The sequence below is a fragment of the Poecilia reticulata genome, chromosome 8, assembly GCF_904066995.2.
Source record: "Poecilia reticulata chromosome 8, P_reticulata-male-v2, whole genome shotgun sequence".
NCBI classification, from domain to species: Eukaryota; Metazoa; Chordata; class Actinopteri; order Cyprinodontiformes; family Poeciliidae; genus Poecilia; species Poecilia reticulata.
This window is the reverse complement of record NC_088837.1, coordinates 17,604,822-17,624,224: the sequence shown is the minus strand read 5'-3', so window position 1 is coordinate 17,624,224 and position 19,403 is coordinate 17,604,822. Positions and strand designations below refer to the sequence as shown.

Sequence of the window (19,403 nt, the reverse complement as noted above, 5' to 3'; positions counted from 1 at the left end):
TGACAAATAGCTATGGGGACGAAGGGTGGGGGAGGTGGAGATTGGTTGGCTATCAGGCTCACTTGTTCGTCTGTGTTGGTTGCTAGGGCAACAGCAATTGTGCACTAGGAGTGAGTGCCATGTTTTCAGAACAAGGAACCAGGGATTACAGGAAATATGACATGACATTCCTGTTGGACCAGACTACTCTCTTCACCTCTAAGTCTTTCTAACCATCAATTGCATCTTATAAAAGGCAGTTTCTCCCGCCTAGCAGAACCACATCACACTCTGCTGCCTAAGTGACATTATCATCACAATAAGACAGAGGACCTCTGACATCTGACCTCTCAGCGCGTGAGAGGAGGGAGTTGTGGAAGGAAAAGCCAAGCTGGTGTTCAGAGAGGATTTGTGAGAGGGACAAGATGCTTTAGTATCTGTGCAGACACATTTTCTCAGCACGAGTACTTGAGTGCAGCTTCATGTTAACAACCCAACTAATTATCAGCTCTTTACTGCTTGCCTTTGGCAAATTATTGCAGAATGCATTTGTTGGTCCCAGATTTTTTGTTACTACTTAAATAGTACATTTGTTAAGAACATGTTGTATATTTTCATATTTGTTTATTAAATTTTGTGTAGATGTGTGAATGTCCTTATTTGCGTTAATCGCTGCTGCTCTCCGATTTTAACTTCCATGTAAAGCCAAGAAAAGACCAAATCTAAACTAAACCAAGAAATCTCTGTTAATTTTCTCAGACAGAAAACAGTTTTAGAAAGATGTAGATTTGGTTATGCTCATCTACTTAGAGGAGATAACAGCACTTCAGTTATTACATATGAACTTTCAAGATGAAATGTTCAACTTACAGTTCGTAATGAACACTTATCGTATTGCTGTACAATATATTAAATTGTAGTCATCATTGCATTTATCAGAGTGTGATATATTCCAATCCCTAATTATGTAATATTTGGTTGTATTATATATTTGAAGTGCATTCTAAGTCTAATATCCTCACCTGATGTAGCAGTTGAAATGCTAAAGCACACAGAAAGTGGTGGGACAATATGTGATGTTAAAGGAAGTAAATAAATAATAAAAAAGTGAGTTTATTGTAATCTGTATTGTTATATTATTGTATTTAAAAAAAATTTCTGATTTTGTACAGCCCTGGCTAATAAGAAAGGTCAGCAAAAATGGCATTTATCTAAAGAGTTTATTTAAATTTATAAAATCTACAGCGGGCCGGAACCCAGCTGTCATTGTCCAGCTACTATCATCAAATAGCCTTAAAAGCCAGGGTTTTGCCTTAGCCAGTTCTAACTGTGGGTATACTGTTAACGGCTCAGCAAACTTTATCTGATGTCCCAAATGACTATAAAGTAATATTTCCAATATCAGGATATGTAATTGTGATAGTTCTGCTAAAAACTGCAATGAGGAGCTTAAGTACAATTGACCAAAAAAGTGGGTGGGTGGGTGGGTGGATGGATGGATAATATTGCAATAAAGATTACAATTCAATATTTTGTTTGACTCTACCATAGACTCAACAAAATCTGGCATTTCAGATGAAATTTGCCAATGTCATCCTGAAATTGGCAAATATGGTGACAATGTTTACCTAGCAACAGCTCTTCAACTGTGTCTGTGCAGGTTTTGTATGGAACAACATTGGCTACCCATGTTTTGGCAGTGATCAAAGTCGTGTTCTGTAATAACACACAAGTAACAGAAAAAAAAACACCAGAGAAAATGCTTGCACAAATGTCTTTATTTATATATATATATTTATTTTAACTTTCTTCAAAAATTCCTATTTGTTAAATTTCATTGTCCTTTCTTGCACAATGACAAAAACAATTTCAAATTCTAACTTTTAGAGGTTTTTAATGGTTTAAAGATGTTTGTCTGATTGACCCACCTGTCAGAAATACCCTTCTCACCTACAATAAAACAGAACTTAAGACATTTCATTCCCACACCACAGCTGTTTTATTTTTTTTCATCAAAAGTAATTTTATAATTCATGTTTTTTTTTTTTCACGATTTGTTGATGTTTGTTAGGTTTCTAGACTGCTGTTTCAGAATGTGTGTGTGTGCGTGTGTGTTTTCCTCCTGTCTGGGAAAATGTACATACTGTGATCCGGAAAAAATGACACAGTGGAAGAATGTTGGATGACGTGAAGACAATTATGCTCTGCATCTTAAAGTAACAGATTTATCTTGAATCTGGATACCCATTGAAAATGCTGTCTTTAGTTTTTAAAAGTTTAAATTTGGTTTATGTGGTCATTGCTAGAATAATGCATCGCATGATGTGTACTTATGCAGTAAACACCAAATCACAAATCATTCCTGGGCTCAGATTCATTGCTGAATGTACAAAGCAAATATCCAACCTCTCCAAGGTGTTATAGAGACTGAGTTATCTGATGATCAGCACATTGGAAATTGAGATACAATTAATTCCAATGTATTTGTACAGATGTCGTCCCGGATTCATTGGCCCTTTCTGTCAACACCTGGATCCCTGTCATCGATCCCCATGTCTGAATGGAGCAGCTTGCAAAAGTGATGTGGTCAATGATTTTCCACAGTACAAATGTGTGTGCCAAAGAGGTTTCAGAGGTAAGGCTTCATTACAATAATTTGGTTTAAGAAATTTCCAATGTTTAACTGAATGAATTTCTATGGCCCTCAGGTCAAGACTGCTCCCTCATTGACGCTTGTGCCACAAGTCCGTGCGCTAACGGGGCTCGCTGTGTCAATTGGAATAACCATTACAACTGTTCCTGCCCACCTGGCTATCAAGGAAAGAATTGCCGCAGTGACATTGATGAGTGTCGCAAACCTGGTGCTTGTCTCAATGGTGGCCTGTGTCTTAACTTGGTTGGGTCCTTCCGCTGCCAGTGTCCACTAGGGTACAGTGGTCGTACGTGTGAGGTGTCTACCTTACCCTGTGCCCCATCTCAGTGTCTCAATGGGGGCACCTGTCGCCAAACAAGTGACCATTCTTACGAATGTGCTTGCCTACCAGGTACAACAGCTGCCTTTCTATAGAACCAACACACTCAGTCTATATCTGCTTCTCATTGTTTTCCTGGTTCTTTGCAGGGTGCTAGAATTAAATAAATTTCTCCAGCTCTGTAATATAATGTAGTTAGTAGAGTTGTTTCGTGGGATTCTATCCTGTGTCTCAGATTTGCTTCCTGCCCATTAATAATGGCTTCTGGTGGTAGATGGGCAGTGGGAAAGTTGAAGAGGCTGCATGTCTGCTCTCTTCTCCAGTCAACTATTTTCACCACAGAAGGAATTTACTTTATGAGCTTTCTGGTTTCCCACTGGGGACCTGACAGGAAATGTCTCTTGCCAGGGAGGAAGTCATTGAAACTGTGAGAGATTATAAAACAAGCAAACATGGAGGGTAGGTCAGACCTCTGAAGCAGTCAGGAATCACTCCTGTAGCTGGCATTGTGTGGGAAAAGTCAAACATAGATGTAAACATTCCCTCACCTTCTGAACTATTACTACCCACATTTCCCCACACCCTCTACTGTGTGGGAAATGTAACTTGTGCTTAGGGGTAGAATTGCTTAGTATTGTTATTAGATGACACCTCATATTTGATCAGCTAGGGTGTGTGGCTGTGTCTTTTTATACTGATTTGGTTTTCTGTTAATTGTTTTCAGGGTTTCAGGGACACAACTGTGAGAACAATGTGGACGACTGCCCAGGTCACAAGTGCATGAATGGGGGACTATGTGTGGATGGAGTCAATACGTACAACTGCCAGTGTCCACCAGAATGGACGGGTACATTTTATGACACATACTTTAAATGTATTGTTTAAAACACAATGATTGTATTTGAACGAGTGTATTGATTTTCCACTTTAGGACAATACTGTGCTGAGGATGTCAATGAGTGCCTCATGCAACCCAATGCATGTCATAACGGAGGCACTTGCTTCAACACCATCGGTGGTCATACATGTGTCTGTGTCAATGGTTGGACTGGAGATGACTGTAGTGAGAACATCGATGACTGTGCAATAGCTATTTGCTTCAATGGTGCCACGTGCCATGACCGTGTAGCATCCTTCTTCTGCGAGTGTCCAGTTGGGAAGACAGGTATGTTGTTTGGCTTATTGTTGTTCCTGTGGCTGTCTCTTATCTGTGAGCTAAATAAGTGAATATGTTGTTCTTGTTTGCTGTTTCACAGGTCTGCTTTGTCATTTGGACGATGCATGTGTCAGCAACCCTTGTAATGAGGGCGCTGTGTGTGACACCAATCCCCTTAATGGTCGTGCTATTTGCACTTGTCCTGCTGGTTTTGTGGGTGGTGCCTGCAATCAAGATATGGATGAGTGTTCCATTGGTAAGGTTCCTCCTAACTTTTTATGTTTTAAGGTCTCAATCTGTGATTGTACCAAATATATAAGGTTACTGATCATATGCCTTCTGGTGACAGGTGCAAACCCTTGTGAGCATTTTGGAAAATGTGTGAACACAGAAGGCTCCTTTCAGTGTCAGTGTGGTCGTGGATATGCTGGCCCACGTTGTGAAATTGACATCAATGAATGCCTTTCCATGCCCTGTCAGAATGATGCCACCTGCTTGGACCGCATTGGAGAGTTCACTTGCATATGCATGCCAGGTAATCATACTAAACTTTACCTTCAATAAGAGGGTTATTTTACATGTATATTTTTCTTCACTGATAAAAGAACAGTTCCATACTTATTCAGTTTTACCTTTTGATAACTTTTAAAACGAAACTCTTAAAAAGACATTAATTTGTTTGTAAATCTAAACCATGATTGCCCAAGTCTATTCTTGAAGAGCTACCATTGAGCAACTTTTTGATGCACTCCTGATCCACCACTGAATAGTCTCACCAACAGTCATTCATCTCTGCGGAGATAATGAGCCATTCATTTGATTCAGGTGTGTTAGAGAAAAATGCATCTAAAAACTTCAATGTGGTAGTTCTTGATGAATGGGCTTGGATCTAAATCGTCTGACCAAATGGTAAATGGCCTGTACTTGCACAGCGCTTTATCAAGTTCACTGGACATGAACGCACCAGCAGGCAAGGCTGGTAAAGGTCTATGCCCAAGGACACAATAACTGAGATGGACCAAGTGGGGGTTTGAGCTGGGCAACCCACCAGTAAAAGCATGAACTCCTACCATCATAGCCTTAGTCGCCCTCAGAACAAAATTTTGGGTTGACAATTAGTAAACCATAAGGTTAGCATTATCCCAAGGAGAACAATGTCTTTAAACTTGACCTTAAACACAATTTGTTGTTCTGCCATAAAGACTTAAATTGTAGGCTGTTATGTAACACAATTCATCAGACATTAGGAGATCAGTGGCTTCTGTACCACACTGCACTCCCAGTGGGTATTAGTTTGTGTACAGTTTTATTTGAACCCTAAAACATAGTCAAAATAACACACACAGTCCTACATGTATGTCGTGGGGTCTTTGGTACTATACAAATTAGAACTGGGAGGTTGGTCTATAGGACTGGATGTGAGAGAGGGCAAACAGTTAGGGGGAGGAGTGTGCTGTGAATACTAATGAGAGGTAGAGTGGTGGGAATGGAGTGGAACAATAGGGCCCCTCTGTGCTCCACTTTGCACCCCTCATAGACACGGTGAGGGAAAGAGGCTTTTTCCCAGAGCCCACCCTTCTCCCCCTCCTTCATTTCCAGAGACAGGACCTTCCTCATCACCGTTCTCATCGTCAGGCTGGCAAAGCTCATGTGGAGCTTCTGATTATTTCTGATTCCACGCTAGCCTCTCCCCAGGGGCAGCACTCTCATTCACATTCTGTTTCATCTCAAAGGACTAGCCGTCCATAGTTTGCCAATGTAGAATGTATAACATGTATCTGGTGAATGGGACATTGACCCAGGGAGGTGACATTTTTGTGGACAGCTGGGTGTGGTGATTCCAGGTCAGTGAAGTGGCACCACTGGACATGGTCTTGGAATCTTTTGGGCCGTCTAATGAGTTCTTTGTAGATCTTCCTCCGGATTCACATCAATCTGTGCTTTCTTGAACAGACTTACGTTTACATTAATTATGAATTTGCAGCAACAATAAGAAAAGTAGGCAATTAAGATTGAACTTCTATATTCCAGGTTATATGGGGACTTTCTGTGAAATTGACGTTGATGACTGTGAGAGCAACCCATGTGTGAATGATGGCATCTGTCGGGACATGGTCAACGGCTTCACTTGCACCTGTCAGCCAGGTAGGCTTCACTGAATTACTCTAATATCAGTTGCTTCTTTTTGGGTCCATGGAGTCTGTTTAGAGTTTTAATTCTAATTAAGAGGTGAAAAACTCAATTTAAATATGTAAAAACCAAAGTACCAATGGACTACATGCTACTTCTGCCTGTTGGTATACAGAGCCACCACTCATAAAAAGGCCGGCCCTAAAGACTGCCGATCCTCCTGCCAGAACAAAGGCACTATTGTGACCCCTGCTTCCCTCCTCTGTGGAATGTGGAAGGGACAGCTCTCCCTCATCCTGCCCTGGTAGTGCTGCTGAGGGGGATAGCAGTTCTGCTAATGAGATTCTTTTCCAGGTCCGCAATTTACATCTGGGACAGACGTCCCCTCCTCCTCCAGCCCCTATCTAGCCATTGAGATGGTGGGCCTAAAGCAAGAAGTAGAGGAGGAGGTGTGGGGGTCCCAAAAAGAAAAAGAAAAACAATCCCACCGTCTCCTCTAAACACCCCTTCAGTAGCCCATGGACCAAACACAGAAACCATTTTGACACTGTTAATCAACTGAACAGTGTGTTGCCAATGTATCACTTGGCACTGTGCTCAAAGACTTAAAGCTTGTTCAACTCTCTCAGCGTGGAAACTCTTTTTGTATTATTATATTTGAATGTGGATTGTTCACACAATATGTACAGTAGCTTAATGGAAATGTCAATAGCATGACAGCAAAATTGATTTGAATGCTAAGTAATCTTTTTAAGAATTGTTCTAATTGTTGGAATCTTTTTAAAACCTAGTCACTGCCTAGTAATGGTCAGATAAGTGTTGGTTGCAATGAAAATATCACTAGTCTCTAACAAAGAAAGAAGCCTTTAAAGCTACCTTAGCCAGACACGACTAACCGAACTACAGGCCTCTGCGGCTGCCCTCTGACCTAGGCTTGGACCCTTTCACTGGACCGTCTGTCTGACCTTTAACCTTTGTGTTTGCATGTCCCAGGGTTTACTGGCACCATGTGTCAAATTGACATAGATGAGTGTGCTAGCACTCCTTGCCAGAATGGAGCAAAATGCTATGACCGGCCCAATGGATTTGAGTGCCGGTGCGCTGAAGGTAAGGGTCTTTACATATAATTGTGGTCAGTAGGTAGGTGTTAGCTCTACACAAACCAGCGTCTCCTCAGACAGTGGAGCAGATGATCTTAAAAACAGTTATTTGGTGTTTAATAAGTATTCATTGTTTGGGGGTGAATTATTTCTTTGGGCGTCTGCTGGCCAAGTGGCCCCTGATCCTCCTTTTTCCTCTCATTGGGTGTCAGGATCATGAGGTCACAGAGGACCAGCAGTTTGCCTAGAAAAGAGCCTTGGTCATCACCTCGACATCTGTTCATTTCTTAAAACCCCACACAACACCTTATGTTGCAGTTTTGACATCAACCCCTTTGTGTTTAGTCACATCCATACACAAAGGCACATAACTCACAATGACATACAGTTTGTCGTAAAATTTGTTTGTTTAAGCTTGCTGACTGTGTCTTGAAATTTAACATGTTTGTTTGTAACTATGCCAATGGAGGAGCCTGCTTCATTGTTTCAGTGGCCAGCTGCTTGGTATTGGCTGTGTTTATGGGCCCCTTCTGTTGAGTGAAGTGGCCCTGTTTGACATGGTGCTGTCTATTGTTCCCTGCACCACTGAGAACAAAGGCACAGGACTGGAAGGCCCTTTTTATTACTTCAACCATCTTAACATTTCACTGCAAACACAGCACAAACCAACAGTTTGGTGTGCAGACAAATGCATGGGAAACCATAGTCATCAGAGTACAAACATCAGAATGTTTTATGAAAAAAAAAAAAACAACCAATGAATTAAACATAGCAATGGATAAACTAAAAAAAAGACAATGAGCTATGGGAGAAAGCAGTAAGTTGACTTGCTGTTACACACTAGAAACCTAATCATGTATGCATTTTTTCTTTTTAGGTTACGAAGGGAGACTCTGTGAAATAAATGTCAACAATTGTCAACCAGACCCATGCCACCACGGTACTTGCATAGATGGCATTGCTAGCTACACATGTAATTGTGATCCCGGATATACAGGCTATCGCTGTGAAAACCAACTTAATGAGTGCCACAGCAATCCTTGTCAGAATGGAGGCAAGTGTGTGGACCGGGTCAATAAGTACATCTGTCAGTGCCAGCATGGAACTTCAGGTAGGAGACAACTCCATACACAATAGATGTTATTCGAATTGTTCAGGCACAGAATGTGCTGAATTTTGCATTCTTTAATCGTGAAAAGGTTTATTTATTTTTACAGAATAATGTGATTCCTTTTTCTTAACTCAGGTACAAACTGTGAGATTAACTTTGATGATTGTGCCAGTAACCCTTGTGATTATGGCATCTGCAAAGATGGTATCAACCGCTATGATTGTGTTTGCAAACCGGGCTTTACAGGCAAGTCTCTCTGGAAATAAAACTACAAGTTTCATGGAACAAACAATGATTTTAAACTGGAAATACTGAAATGTGCCTAATGTCTCTCATTCCAGGTCCTAAATGTAATGTGGAAATAGACGAGTGTGCATCTAGCCCCTGTAGAAATGGGGGAACGTGTATTGATGAAGAAAATGGATTTCACTGCCAGTGTCCGGAAGGCTTTAAACCCCCTTACTGTTACTCCCAGGTGGATGAGTGTGGCAGCAGCCCATGTGTCCATGGCTCCTGCAGAGAGGACACAAACGGGTATGAATCGTTTTAGCAGCAAATCATGCTTACCGCACTATATATTAAGATTCTGTACAACAAAGCAGGTTTGGAATATCTGGAATATGTTTAGATGATCCTAATAAACTAGATGTGAAAATGCACATCAACTTAGTAAGTAAACCCATGTTTTCTAAAAATGAATAAAATGCATTTATGTAAGAATAATCAGATTCCCCATCACAGTCACTGAGCTGGAGCTACATATTTGTGATCAAAAGTGCCAACATTGCAGCAAAACAATATGGAAATGTTAACATTTAAAGTATAAACACAGCAGAGTTTCTAGAAAAGCCAAACAGAAGGCTTGGAGAAAAAGAGGAATTGAAATAAATTCATTTTATGAAACCTAACTTCCTCTGGAGCAGGTCTATCAAAACAAGATCCCTGATCTTGCTTTATAGTACAGGTCCCTAGTCTTCATCCGTTCAATTTTTATGAACTTGCATCTGTGGCTTTCTGATTGTACTATTGTGTTTTCAGATACCGTTGTGACTGTGAACCTGGATGGGTTGGGAAGAACTGTGACCTGGACAGGAATGACTGTTTACCGAGTCCTTGTCAAAATGCTGGAACTTGCATAGATAAACTTAATGGTTTTACCTGCAAGTGTCGCCAAGGTTTCAGAGGTGAGTATTGGACAAAGTTACACAAAAACAAACGTCAAGTTATAGTTGTCTGGCTCCCCCTAGTGGTGAATAAAATGTGCAGCTGCATCTAGCCACAAGTTGTAGACTGTGGCTAGACGTAAGTGTTACTATACACTTCCAGTCTACAGTATGTAATTATACACTGTAAGTGTCACCTTTTTGCTGCTTCTGTTTACAGGTAACCTCTGCCAGGTGAACAACAATGAATGTGCTTCTAGCCCCTGTCTAAATAAGGGAACTTGTGTGGATGGTGTGGCCAGTTTCACATGTTTGTGTGAGCTCCCCTATAGTGGACCTACTTGTGCTGAGGTCCTCACACCTTGCTTCCCTAACCCTTGCGCCAATCACGCAGTCTGTACCCACACCCCAGACTACCTGGGTTATCAGTGTAACTGCCAGCCAGGGTGGCAAGGTTAGAAAACCCGATTCAGTTGCACCAGTACTTACAATTTATTGAGAGATAATCCATTTTACATTACATTTTCACAAAGCGTATCTCATTGTGTTGATCTCTTGCACTCTACAGGTCAGTTGTGTAACATAGATATGAATGAATGCATGTCGAATCCCTGCAAAAACCGTGGGACCTGCACAAACACGCTAGGAGGCTTTGTGTGTTCCTGTAGAGCAGGATTTACAGGGCTCACTTGTGAAACAGATATCAATGACTGTTATCCCAGTAAGTGACATTTCAAATATATTGCGTACAAATATTATATCTGTCAGCACCTCTCTGTCATAATACTATTACATTCACTGTTCTGATCAAGGTCATTTTCTCCATTTGTCCTTTCAGACCCTTGCTTAAGTGGAGGTTCGTGTACAGATGGTGTGAACTCCTTTCACTGTAGTTGCTTGCCTGGCTTCACAGGCCCTAGATGTGCGCTGGAGATCAATGAATGTCAAAGTTTCCCCTGTAAAAATGGAGGCACCTGTACAGACTATGTCAACTCTTACACATGTAGCTGCCCACCTGGCTTTACTGGCATCCACTGTGAAACCAATATTCCGGATTGCACTGAAAGGTAAGTGTGTGCTTAAGGTAAACCTGAACCAAATTTCCTAATAAAAAGTATGAATTTAACTTGTTTTCACATTTCTACAGCTCTTGCTTTAATGGAGGGACTTGCACGGACAAAATCAATGGCTATGCTTGCACCTGTCGCTCTGGCTTCACTGGCTCCCACTGCCAGTATGAAGTAAATGAGTGTGACTCTCAGCCTTGTCTAAACGGAGGCACCTGTCAAGATGCCCTGGAGTCCTTCCGCTGTTCCTGTCCAAAGGGCTTTGAAGGCAGCAGGTGCCAGGTATAAGCTCTTAAGTACTTTTGAAATGTAAAGTTAGGAGCTTGAGGCATAAAATATTTATTCTGTAGGCTCAGTATTTCAGATTTGCTTCTTTTGTCTCTGATTTTTGCTTCTTGGCTTTTCAGACGCCAGTTGACTGGTGCCGACGCTTGTCTCTGTGCCAGAATGGAGGACGTTGTCGCCAAAAGGATGCGTCTTTTAGTTGCGATTGTCCTAATGGTTGGTCTGGACGTTACTGTGACATCCCAAACATGTCTTGTGAAACAGCGGCTCGCAAGAGGGGTATTTGACTTTTCTATGCTCTTGATCGCTGAGCCTGCACTCTTAACTGCACCTTGAATATTTACAAATATCTTTCAAATTAGGAATCCAAACAGATGAGCTTTGCCACCATGGCGGTCACTGCGTCAACTCTGGCAATTCACACATTTGTAAATGCCCTGCTGACTACACTGGGAGCTATTGTGAAATACAAGTGGACCAATGTGAAGACAAACCTTGTCGCAATGGTGCCACCTGCAGGTCATATGTTGGCGGGTACCAGTGTGATGTAAGTCAAATCCCTTATTCTGAAGCAAGTCAATTCTTCAGTGTCAAAATTTACCAAAGATGATTTTAGCAGGGGATTTCAATTTGTCCTTTAACTTTTTTCAATATAATGAGTTTATCATATCATTACAGTGCATGCCTGGCTACGCTGGACAGACCTGCGAGATTGAAATCAATGAGTGCCAGTCTCATCCATGCCAGAATGGGGGCACTTGTATTGATCTAGTTGGACATTATATCTGCTCCTGTCCCCCCGGCACACTGGGTACGCAAGAACAAAAGCAACAAAAACTTATGCATATCACTAGAGAGTTTACTTTCTGTGTCAAATAGATAATACCTACATTCATTAGTGTGTGATAATCTTCTGTTTTGAAGGTGTTCTCTGTGAGATTAATGAGGATGACTGTGCGCCACCACTGAGGCTACGAGGTGCTCCACCCAAGTGCCTCAATAACGGAACCTGTGTAGACAGAGTTGGTGGTCATCGCTGCAATTGTCCACCGGGTTTCACAGGAGACAGATGTGAAGGAGACATAAATGAGTGTCTCTCGAACCCTTGTAGTTCCACCAATAGTCTTGACTGCATCCAGTTGTCCAATGATTACCTGTGTGTCTGCAAGCCTGGGTTTACAGGTTAGACAATCTTCCTTCTTGATGGTCTGTAACAGTGCATTCTGTTTGGAAATGTAACCACTGACAAATTGTTTTTTTTAGGACGAAGGTGTCAGAACAGGTTCAGTGTGTGTGAATCTCAGCCTTGTCATAACGGTGGTGCCTGTTCAGTAACTAGCAGCGCCCCTCTGGGATACACCTGTACATGTCAACTTGTAAGTTTAAAATAGTTTTGAGTATTCAAACATCTAATTTCACATTACAGTTTGCCAATTGCAATGTCAAAATTTCAGGACAATATCAAAAGGTTGTAATCAGAAACTTCTTGAACAATGTTTATCTCTAGGGTTATGCTGGTCCAAACTGTGAAAGGAGCATGTCCTGCCAGGAGCTGTCTTGCTACAATGGGGGAAGCTGTGCCCTTACCAAGAGGGGAACACGCTGCGTATGTTTGTCAGGCTTTAGCGGACCCCAATGTCAGCATCGCAGTAATGATGGGTGCTCTTCCAAGCCATGCCAGAATGGAGGCCTGTGCACTGAAGAAATCAGCTTACCATTTTTTCATTGCCAGTGTCCAAGTGGATTTATGGGAAAGCGGTGCGAACAAAGCAAATCTGAGCTTCCAGCTCTCGCCTGCCCTAGGGCAGACTGTCAAGACAAAGCCAATGACAGTGTCTGTGACAAGGAATGTAATACACTTCCTTGTCGTTGGGATGGTGGTGACTGCTCCCTGGCAGTGAATCCCTGGGCTCATTGCGCAGACCCCCGCTGTTGGCGTGCCTTCAACAATAGCCAGTGTGATGAATTCTGTAACAACCCCGAGTGTCTGTATGACAACTTTGACTGCAGAAGCAAAGAGAAAATTTGCAAGTGAGTTTTATTTGATTGATAAGGTTGGTTCCTTCCATTTAACAGTAACATAAAATAGTTAAGATGATCCATGTTCTTTTGTTTTCTCCAGTCCAATATATGCAAGTTACTGCGACGCCCATTATGCTGATGGTCAGTGTGACCAGGGCTGCAACACAGAAGAGTGTGGTTGGGACGGCTTAGATTGTGCAGAGAGGGTTCCAGAGGATCTTGCCAATGGTGTTTTGGTGTTGGTCGTCCTTCTGCCTCCAGACAAGCTTCTCCTCACTGGCAAAGCTTTTTTGCAGAAATTGAGTGCTATCCTGCACACTTCAGTACGCTTCAGATTGGACAAAAATGGAGACGCAATGATCCTTCCCTACACCCGTCGAGAGGCACGTCTCAAACGAGAACTTGGACATCAACATGAAGTTGTTGGGTTAGTCAGACACTGTAAATATAAAAGATGAATCATTACCTGGGGATTGCTCTGTACACAAAACACCTTTTTCTACGTCTTTTTTTTTGTAGGTCCATAGTCTATCTGGAGATAGACAACCGTTTGTGCATTCGAGATTCAGAGGACTGTTTCCCGACAGCTAAAAGCGCGGCAGAATATCTCGGAGCTCTATCTGCAACAGAAATGCTCGACTTCCCTTATCCTCTTCGGGAAGTCAGAGGCAAGTGTGAATTCTGAGTTAACACAAGATTGATGGGTCACTCAAATGAGGCATATGTAAATCCAAGCTTTCTTGTTCCACAACAGGAGAAAAGATCCCCATCGATCCCATTTCAACAACAGATTGGTCGAAACTACTTACCCAATGGATGGTGCCATGTTTAGTGTTTATTTTTGTTTTGGTCATCCTTGTGATTGGCATGTTGATAACTCGTCGGAAGCGTGAACATAGCACCCTTTGGTTCCCTGAAGGCTTCTTTCTCAAGAAGGAACCCAGCAGTAACAAAAACCGCAGGGAACCTGTGGGTCAAGATGCTCTTGGACTGAAGTAAGTTATTTGTAAATAGAACTTAAAACACTTTGGGGTTAATCGTTAATGCAAAACAGCTTGCTATTATCGTAGGAATCAGTTTTGAGTTTCAGTGGTTTTCCTGGAACTTATGCTGTTGCATTTTTTTTATTTGTAATCAGACACATGCCAAAAACAGTTGAAGAATCTCTCCTCGGTGATCACAGTGATCAGTGGATGGACTCAGATTGCCCAGAAGCTAAACGACTCAAGGTTTGTCACACAAGTTGTTTTTTTTTACTGTACATATTTTGCATCCTTTTAAATTGACGCTAGTGCGAGAATTTATATTACCAAATTTCTATATAAATTCAGGTTGAGGAACCGAGCATGCTCTCAGACAGCGAAGATGCAGTGGACTGCAGACAGTGGACCCAGCACCATCTCGTAGCTGCAGACATCCGTGTACCACCCACAATAGCCCTCACACCACCTCAAGGAGAATTTGAAAGTGACTGCATGGACGTTAATGTCCGAGGCCCAGGTTGGTGTAGAAGTTTAATTTTAGGGTGAAAGCTGTCTTCTGACAATACATTTTAATCTTTCTTCACAAATCATGGTGGTGGTCACTTGAAATGACTAACTTTTTTTTTTCACTTGTTCACATCCCAGATGGCTTTACACCTCTGATGCTGGCATCATTCTGTGGAGGCGGCCTAGAACCTGAGGTGACAGAGGAGGAGGAGAGTGAAGAGTGCTCTGCCAACATTATCTCTGACTTAATCTACCAGGGTGCATCGCTCGCTGCACAAACAGACCGTACTGGTGAGACAGCACTCCACTTGGCTGCTCGCTATGCACGTGCTGATGCTGCAAAGCGCCTGCTGGATGCCGGAGCAGACGCCAATGCTCAAGACAACACGGGACGAACACCGCTACATGCTGCTGTGGCTGCAGATGCACAGGGTGTCTTCCAGGTAATCGGTTATTAGGACGTTGTGTTCGTTTATGACATTAGCAGTACAAAGACTTTTAACTTTTTCCCAAAATGTATGGTATAACTATAAAGGTTTTTTTTCCCCATTCTTTACACTCATTTAGATTTTGATTAGAAATCGCGCCACCGATCTGGACTCCCGTATGTACGATGGCTCTACTGCTCTAATCCTGGCTGCACGACTGGCAGTGGAAGGCATGGTTGAGGAACTCATCACATGCCATGCAGATGTTAATGCAGTCGATGAATTGGGTAAGTCTCAGATGTCCAAATCTTTTGGTTTAAATTCATGATAATACTAAAGCAAAACCAATATATTTCATCCTAATGGTTGACGTTTCTTCTAGGTAAATCTGCTTTGCACTGGGCTGCAGCTGTAAACAATGTAGATGCAACTATTGCTCTGCTGAAAAATGGCGCCAACAAAGATATGCAAGATCTCAAGGTAATTTTAAAAACACAAGGACGGAATCCATACATGATGCATATGTTTGTATTTGACAGCTTGTTAATTTTCATGTGCTTTCTGTCTGTTTTTCAGGAGGAGACCCCTCTCTTCCTTGCAGCCCGCGAAGGAAGTTGTGAGGCAGTGAAGGTGCTGCTCGCTCACTTTGCAAACAGAGAAATTACAGACCACATGGACAGGCTGCCGAGAGACATTGCTCTAGAGCGTATGCACCACGATATTGTACAACTTCTTGATGAATACAACACAGTGAGGAGTCCCCAAAGTCATGGAGCAGCTGGACACCAACTTGCAGGAGGCCACACTCTGTCTCCTCTCATGTGCCCTCCCAGTGCCTTCCTCCCTAGTCTGAAGAACACCCCGCAGAGCAAGAAGAACCGCCGGCCTGGGGTCAAAGGTTCCAGCCTTGGAAGCCAGCATGCTGCAAGTCTCAAGGAGTCAGTAAAGGCTCGCAATAAGAAGCTAACTCTGGACATGCAGAGTGCCTTATTGGATAGCTCGGTTACTCTGTCCCCAGTGGACTCACTAGACTCACCGCACGGGGGAGCTAGCAATGCTGGCTACATCACCAATCCAACGTCACCTGTTGCCATGCAGTCACCAGGTCTTTTCCATTCCTCCATGTCTGTTCCAAACACCCCGATGGTTCACAGTAGCATGTTGGAAGGAGGGGGCCCATTTGCTGTATCGCTTGCCCAAATTAATGACATTGGAGTGGGAGCAATGGCCATGCAGGGCCGTGTCTCTATGGCGTCAGATGTCAACCACGGCTATGTGCTGAGTTCTGGCCAGCTGGGAGTCAACATGGGCCTGGTCAGTCCTGTAAGTGTGCCGTTTGACTGGCACAATCGCATGCCTCCATCCTCTCAGTGTGGTCAGCAGGTTGTGAATATTGTGCAGAGTAGTCAAGCAGGCATGCATGTCCAGAGCCCAGCCATGCAGCAGCAGAACATGCTGATGCACCAACAGCAGCTCTACCGCAGTCCAATGCTGCAGCCCACACCGGTTACCTCCACACCGACCATCAGCCCAGTGAAGCTGCCTTCCATTGCAGAGCAACAGCAGCTCATTAATCACAACATCACCAACCAGCCAAGCATGGGTCCTATGGGAACGTCCACTCCACCTACCCCACAAACCTCGCAGCCTCCACCATCATTCTTCCAGCAGCATCAGCAGCAGCTGCCTCAGCAGTCCTCTCAGCCTCCTGTTCAGCCCACCCAAGGAGCAGCAGCCCAGCCAGCTCAGGTCCTTTCCTCCCAGCAAAGTGGTAGCGCTGCAGGGAACGAGGATTATCCAACACCTCCTTCCCAACACAGTTATTCATCCACATTAGATGCCACACCCAAGCATTTCCACAATTTGCCCAGTGAGCACCCCTATCTGACACCCTCTCCAGAGTCTCCAGAGCACTGGTCCAGTCCCTCTCCCCACTGCGTCTCTGATTGGTCAGATTCCACGCCAAGCCCAGCCGTCGCTGTCCCCAACCAGACCCAAATTACTCAAATCCCAGAGGCCAATGGCAAGATGCAGGTGTTTGCATGAAGGTTATTCGGACTCGACCTTAAAAAGGACCTGGGTTAAAAAGACTGGCTCTTGGGTCTGTCTATGTTTTATCTGTCAGAGTGTTTCCAAGATTTTCTTTGGAGTTGAGCTGGCAATATGTATAAGAGGACCGTCTGCTAGTGAATACGGCAGAGAAATAAAAAAGTAAAGGGAAATGTGTGTTGTCTGAAAAAAACTGCAGACAATTTAATGAAGTAATTCTGTCACGGATGGACTATTTTTGATTCTTAAAAAAAAGTATATGAAGAAAACCAAGTCTTTAATTTCAAAGACTTGGGGAAACTCTCCAGAAAACTAACAAACATTTAAAAAGTAGAGCAGAGAAAAAGTGAATTGTTGAAGGGAATTTGTTTATTTTTATTTATTGTTTTTATCTATCTGAACTGCTCTTTAGTTTTGTTTCTGTTCTAGCCTCTCATATAAACTGCCACCATAATGTTAAAATGGTTCTAGCAACGACATTTCAAAAATTGCTCTGCCGTAGTTATGTTTGAGTTGTGGTAAATAACAAATTTATATATGAGTGTTATGAACAAGAATGTAGATGAGTGTCTTTAAAGCACTTCAACTGACCAGCCTCAAAGGGCAAGTCTTTGTCAAATACATTTGGCATCATTGGATATTTATAATATAAGGGGCATTTAATCGCTGTGAATTTTACATATAATCTTTAAAAAAAAAAAAAATCAGAGACAATATTAAGTGTGATGCATTTATTTTATATAACTATTCATTGACACTAGAGTATTTGTTGATGGTCTTACTGCCGAGTCTATTACCTTTAGCATTCGTTTTATTTATGTTTCAAAGAAAATGTGTTGGCCTTTAAAAATCAGCCTTTCACTGCCCTTACATTATATTTTTTATTGTTTTATACTCTGTATATTTGTGGAAAAGCATAAATACTTTTTTCTTTGTCAAACATCACTTCAGATGTATTAAGCTATGCTTATATCCGCTGCTATTTTATATCACTCTTTGTTTCAAACATTCCTCCGCTGTTTCTGGCTTTTTTGTGTTTGGACCACCGCCTTAAGGTGACACTAAAAGGTAACCAAACCAGACAACAAAACTTTTTGAAATTGTTGACCCCATAACCTGAAGTGGACTAAATGGACTATTGCAGCTGAGATCAAGTTGGGAGTGGTGACCAGTGTGAGGGTGGGGCTGCTGGACTGTGACTGCTGCTGCCCTGTCACTCCTCAGGGAGGTGTTTTATGGCATGCAGAGGAATGATTCCCTTGCATCTACAGTAGATACCACGTCCAGGGCTCACAAAGTTGGGAGCTAGTGAAATAAGAATGAAGGGGGGGAAACAACACTACTGTGTAGTGTTTATGTTGCGTAATTCTAAGATGAAAGTCAGTCATTTAGCTAACCACTTGTATTATGTCTGAACAAGTATTTTGTTTTTCATATAACCTGGCCATGTAGAACGGGGGGGGCGGTCGCCTCTCTATAACATTTTGTGCACATTTCAGACTTTTTGTATCGTAACATTTTAAGAAAGACACTTTGGCATTTTCATTTAATGCTTTTTGAGCAGAGACAAATTAGCTCATCACTTCTAGTTATTGTTTTTACGGTGACAATGCCTAAACACTGCGTCTAGTTGAGTTATCAGCTGAGTTTATTTTTGTTTTCCTATTTTATCTTGTTCATTATAGAACCAGGTGCTGGTCTCTCAGACCTGGGAAAGTGTTGATTTTCACAGTCCAGTTTGCATCTTATTTGCAGGTGAAAATGTTTGGTTTGTCTGTTTGTTTGTTTTTTTTTTTTCTAATTTTCTGGTCTTAAAATTTTCCTGCCAGGTCACACTAAGTGTTTTGTGCATTCACCATTTCAGTTACAAAATTTCAGTTGCAGATTGTAAATATGTTTGTTTTGGGTAGATCGTTGCTTAAGAAGTCTTATTTTCCTAAAGTGATTGTTATGTACTAAAAAGACAGAAATAAAGTGTATTTCATTTAGCATTATTTGAAACTGAGACTAATGAATATTTTTTTTAGCAATCTTGTTACAACAGCACATGTTGATATATCCTAAATTTATTCCTACAGTTGTTCAAAAGTAGTTTAAAGTCGCTGTCAACCTTTCTCGGCAGTTTTTCTTTTCTTTTCTTTTCTTTTTTTTTTATTAAACTTGTTAAATATATTTGTAATAAAAACTACAGGGAACTACTTTTCAGTACATTATTATTATTATTATTATTATTATTATTATTATTATTATTATTATTATTTATTTATTGTTTTTAGCAGTGTGTTTATATCACACTAATACCCAGAGCAGCTGTTCTGAATGACAAGTTCAGATCTGTCATATTCCAAAGGTATCAATGATCATCTTAAAGGGATTAAATTTTCCTTATTCAATATCCTAAACATGTTCCAATCAGACACTGATCAGGTTTAACCTGTGCTCAGTCAAGTA

At 41.9% G+C, this 19,403-nt stretch overlaps 1 protein-coding gene across 1 annotated transcript in view; it reads left to right on the top strand.

Moving 5' to 3' along the window:
* The window catches only part of notch3 (notch receptor 3), a 28,157-nt gene extending 9,204 nt beyond the window's left edge, over positions 1-18,953 (top strand). The window contains exons 3-33 of the mRNA XM_081610100.1: positions 2,472-2,614; positions 2,688-3,023; positions 3,676-3,798; positions 3,883-4,116; positions 4,208-4,363; positions 4,457-4,642; positions 6,139-6,252; positions 7,231-7,344; positions 8,215-8,448; positions 8,584-8,694; positions 8,790-8,982; positions 9,487-9,632; positions 9,832-10,065; positions 10,180-10,332; positions 10,450-10,678; positions 10,759-10,960; positions 11,086-11,242; positions 11,326-11,510; positions 11,642-11,774; positions 11,888-12,145; positions 12,227-12,339; positions 12,471-12,994; positions 13,086-13,412; positions 13,505-13,653; positions 13,740-13,980; positions 14,124-14,214; positions 14,317-14,485; positions 14,614-14,918; positions 15,043-15,190; positions 15,286-15,383; positions 15,480-18,953. Coding sequence (XP_081466226.1) covers positions 2,472-2,614; positions 2,688-3,023; positions 3,676-3,798; positions 3,883-4,116; positions 4,208-4,363; positions 4,457-4,642; positions 6,139-6,252; positions 7,231-7,344; positions 8,215-8,448; positions 8,584-8,694; positions 8,790-8,982; positions 9,487-9,632; positions 9,832-10,065; positions 10,180-10,332; positions 10,450-10,678; positions 10,759-10,960; positions 11,086-11,242; positions 11,326-11,510; positions 11,642-11,774; positions 11,888-12,145; positions 12,227-12,339; positions 12,471-12,994; positions 13,086-13,412; positions 13,505-13,653; positions 13,740-13,980; positions 14,124-14,214; positions 14,317-14,485; positions 14,614-14,918; positions 15,043-15,190; positions 15,286-15,383; positions 15,480-16,949 — 7,276 coding nt within the window. The 3' untranslated portion in view covers positions 16,950-18,953. The remainder of the gene's footprint in view (positions 1-2,471; positions 2,615-2,687; positions 3,024-3,675; positions 3,799-3,882; positions 4,117-4,207; positions 4,364-4,456; positions 4,643-6,138; positions 6,253-7,230; positions 7,345-8,214; positions 8,449-8,583; positions 8,695-8,789; positions 8,983-9,486; positions 9,633-9,831; positions 10,066-10,179; positions 10,333-10,449; positions 10,679-10,758; positions 10,961-11,085; positions 11,243-11,325; positions 11,511-11,641; positions 11,775-11,887; positions 12,146-12,226; positions 12,340-12,470; positions 12,995-13,085; positions 13,413-13,504; positions 13,654-13,739; positions 13,981-14,123; positions 14,215-14,316; positions 14,486-14,613; positions 14,919-15,042; positions 15,191-15,285; positions 15,384-15,479) is intronic.
* Positions 18,954-19,403: the final 450 nt, after the last annotated feature.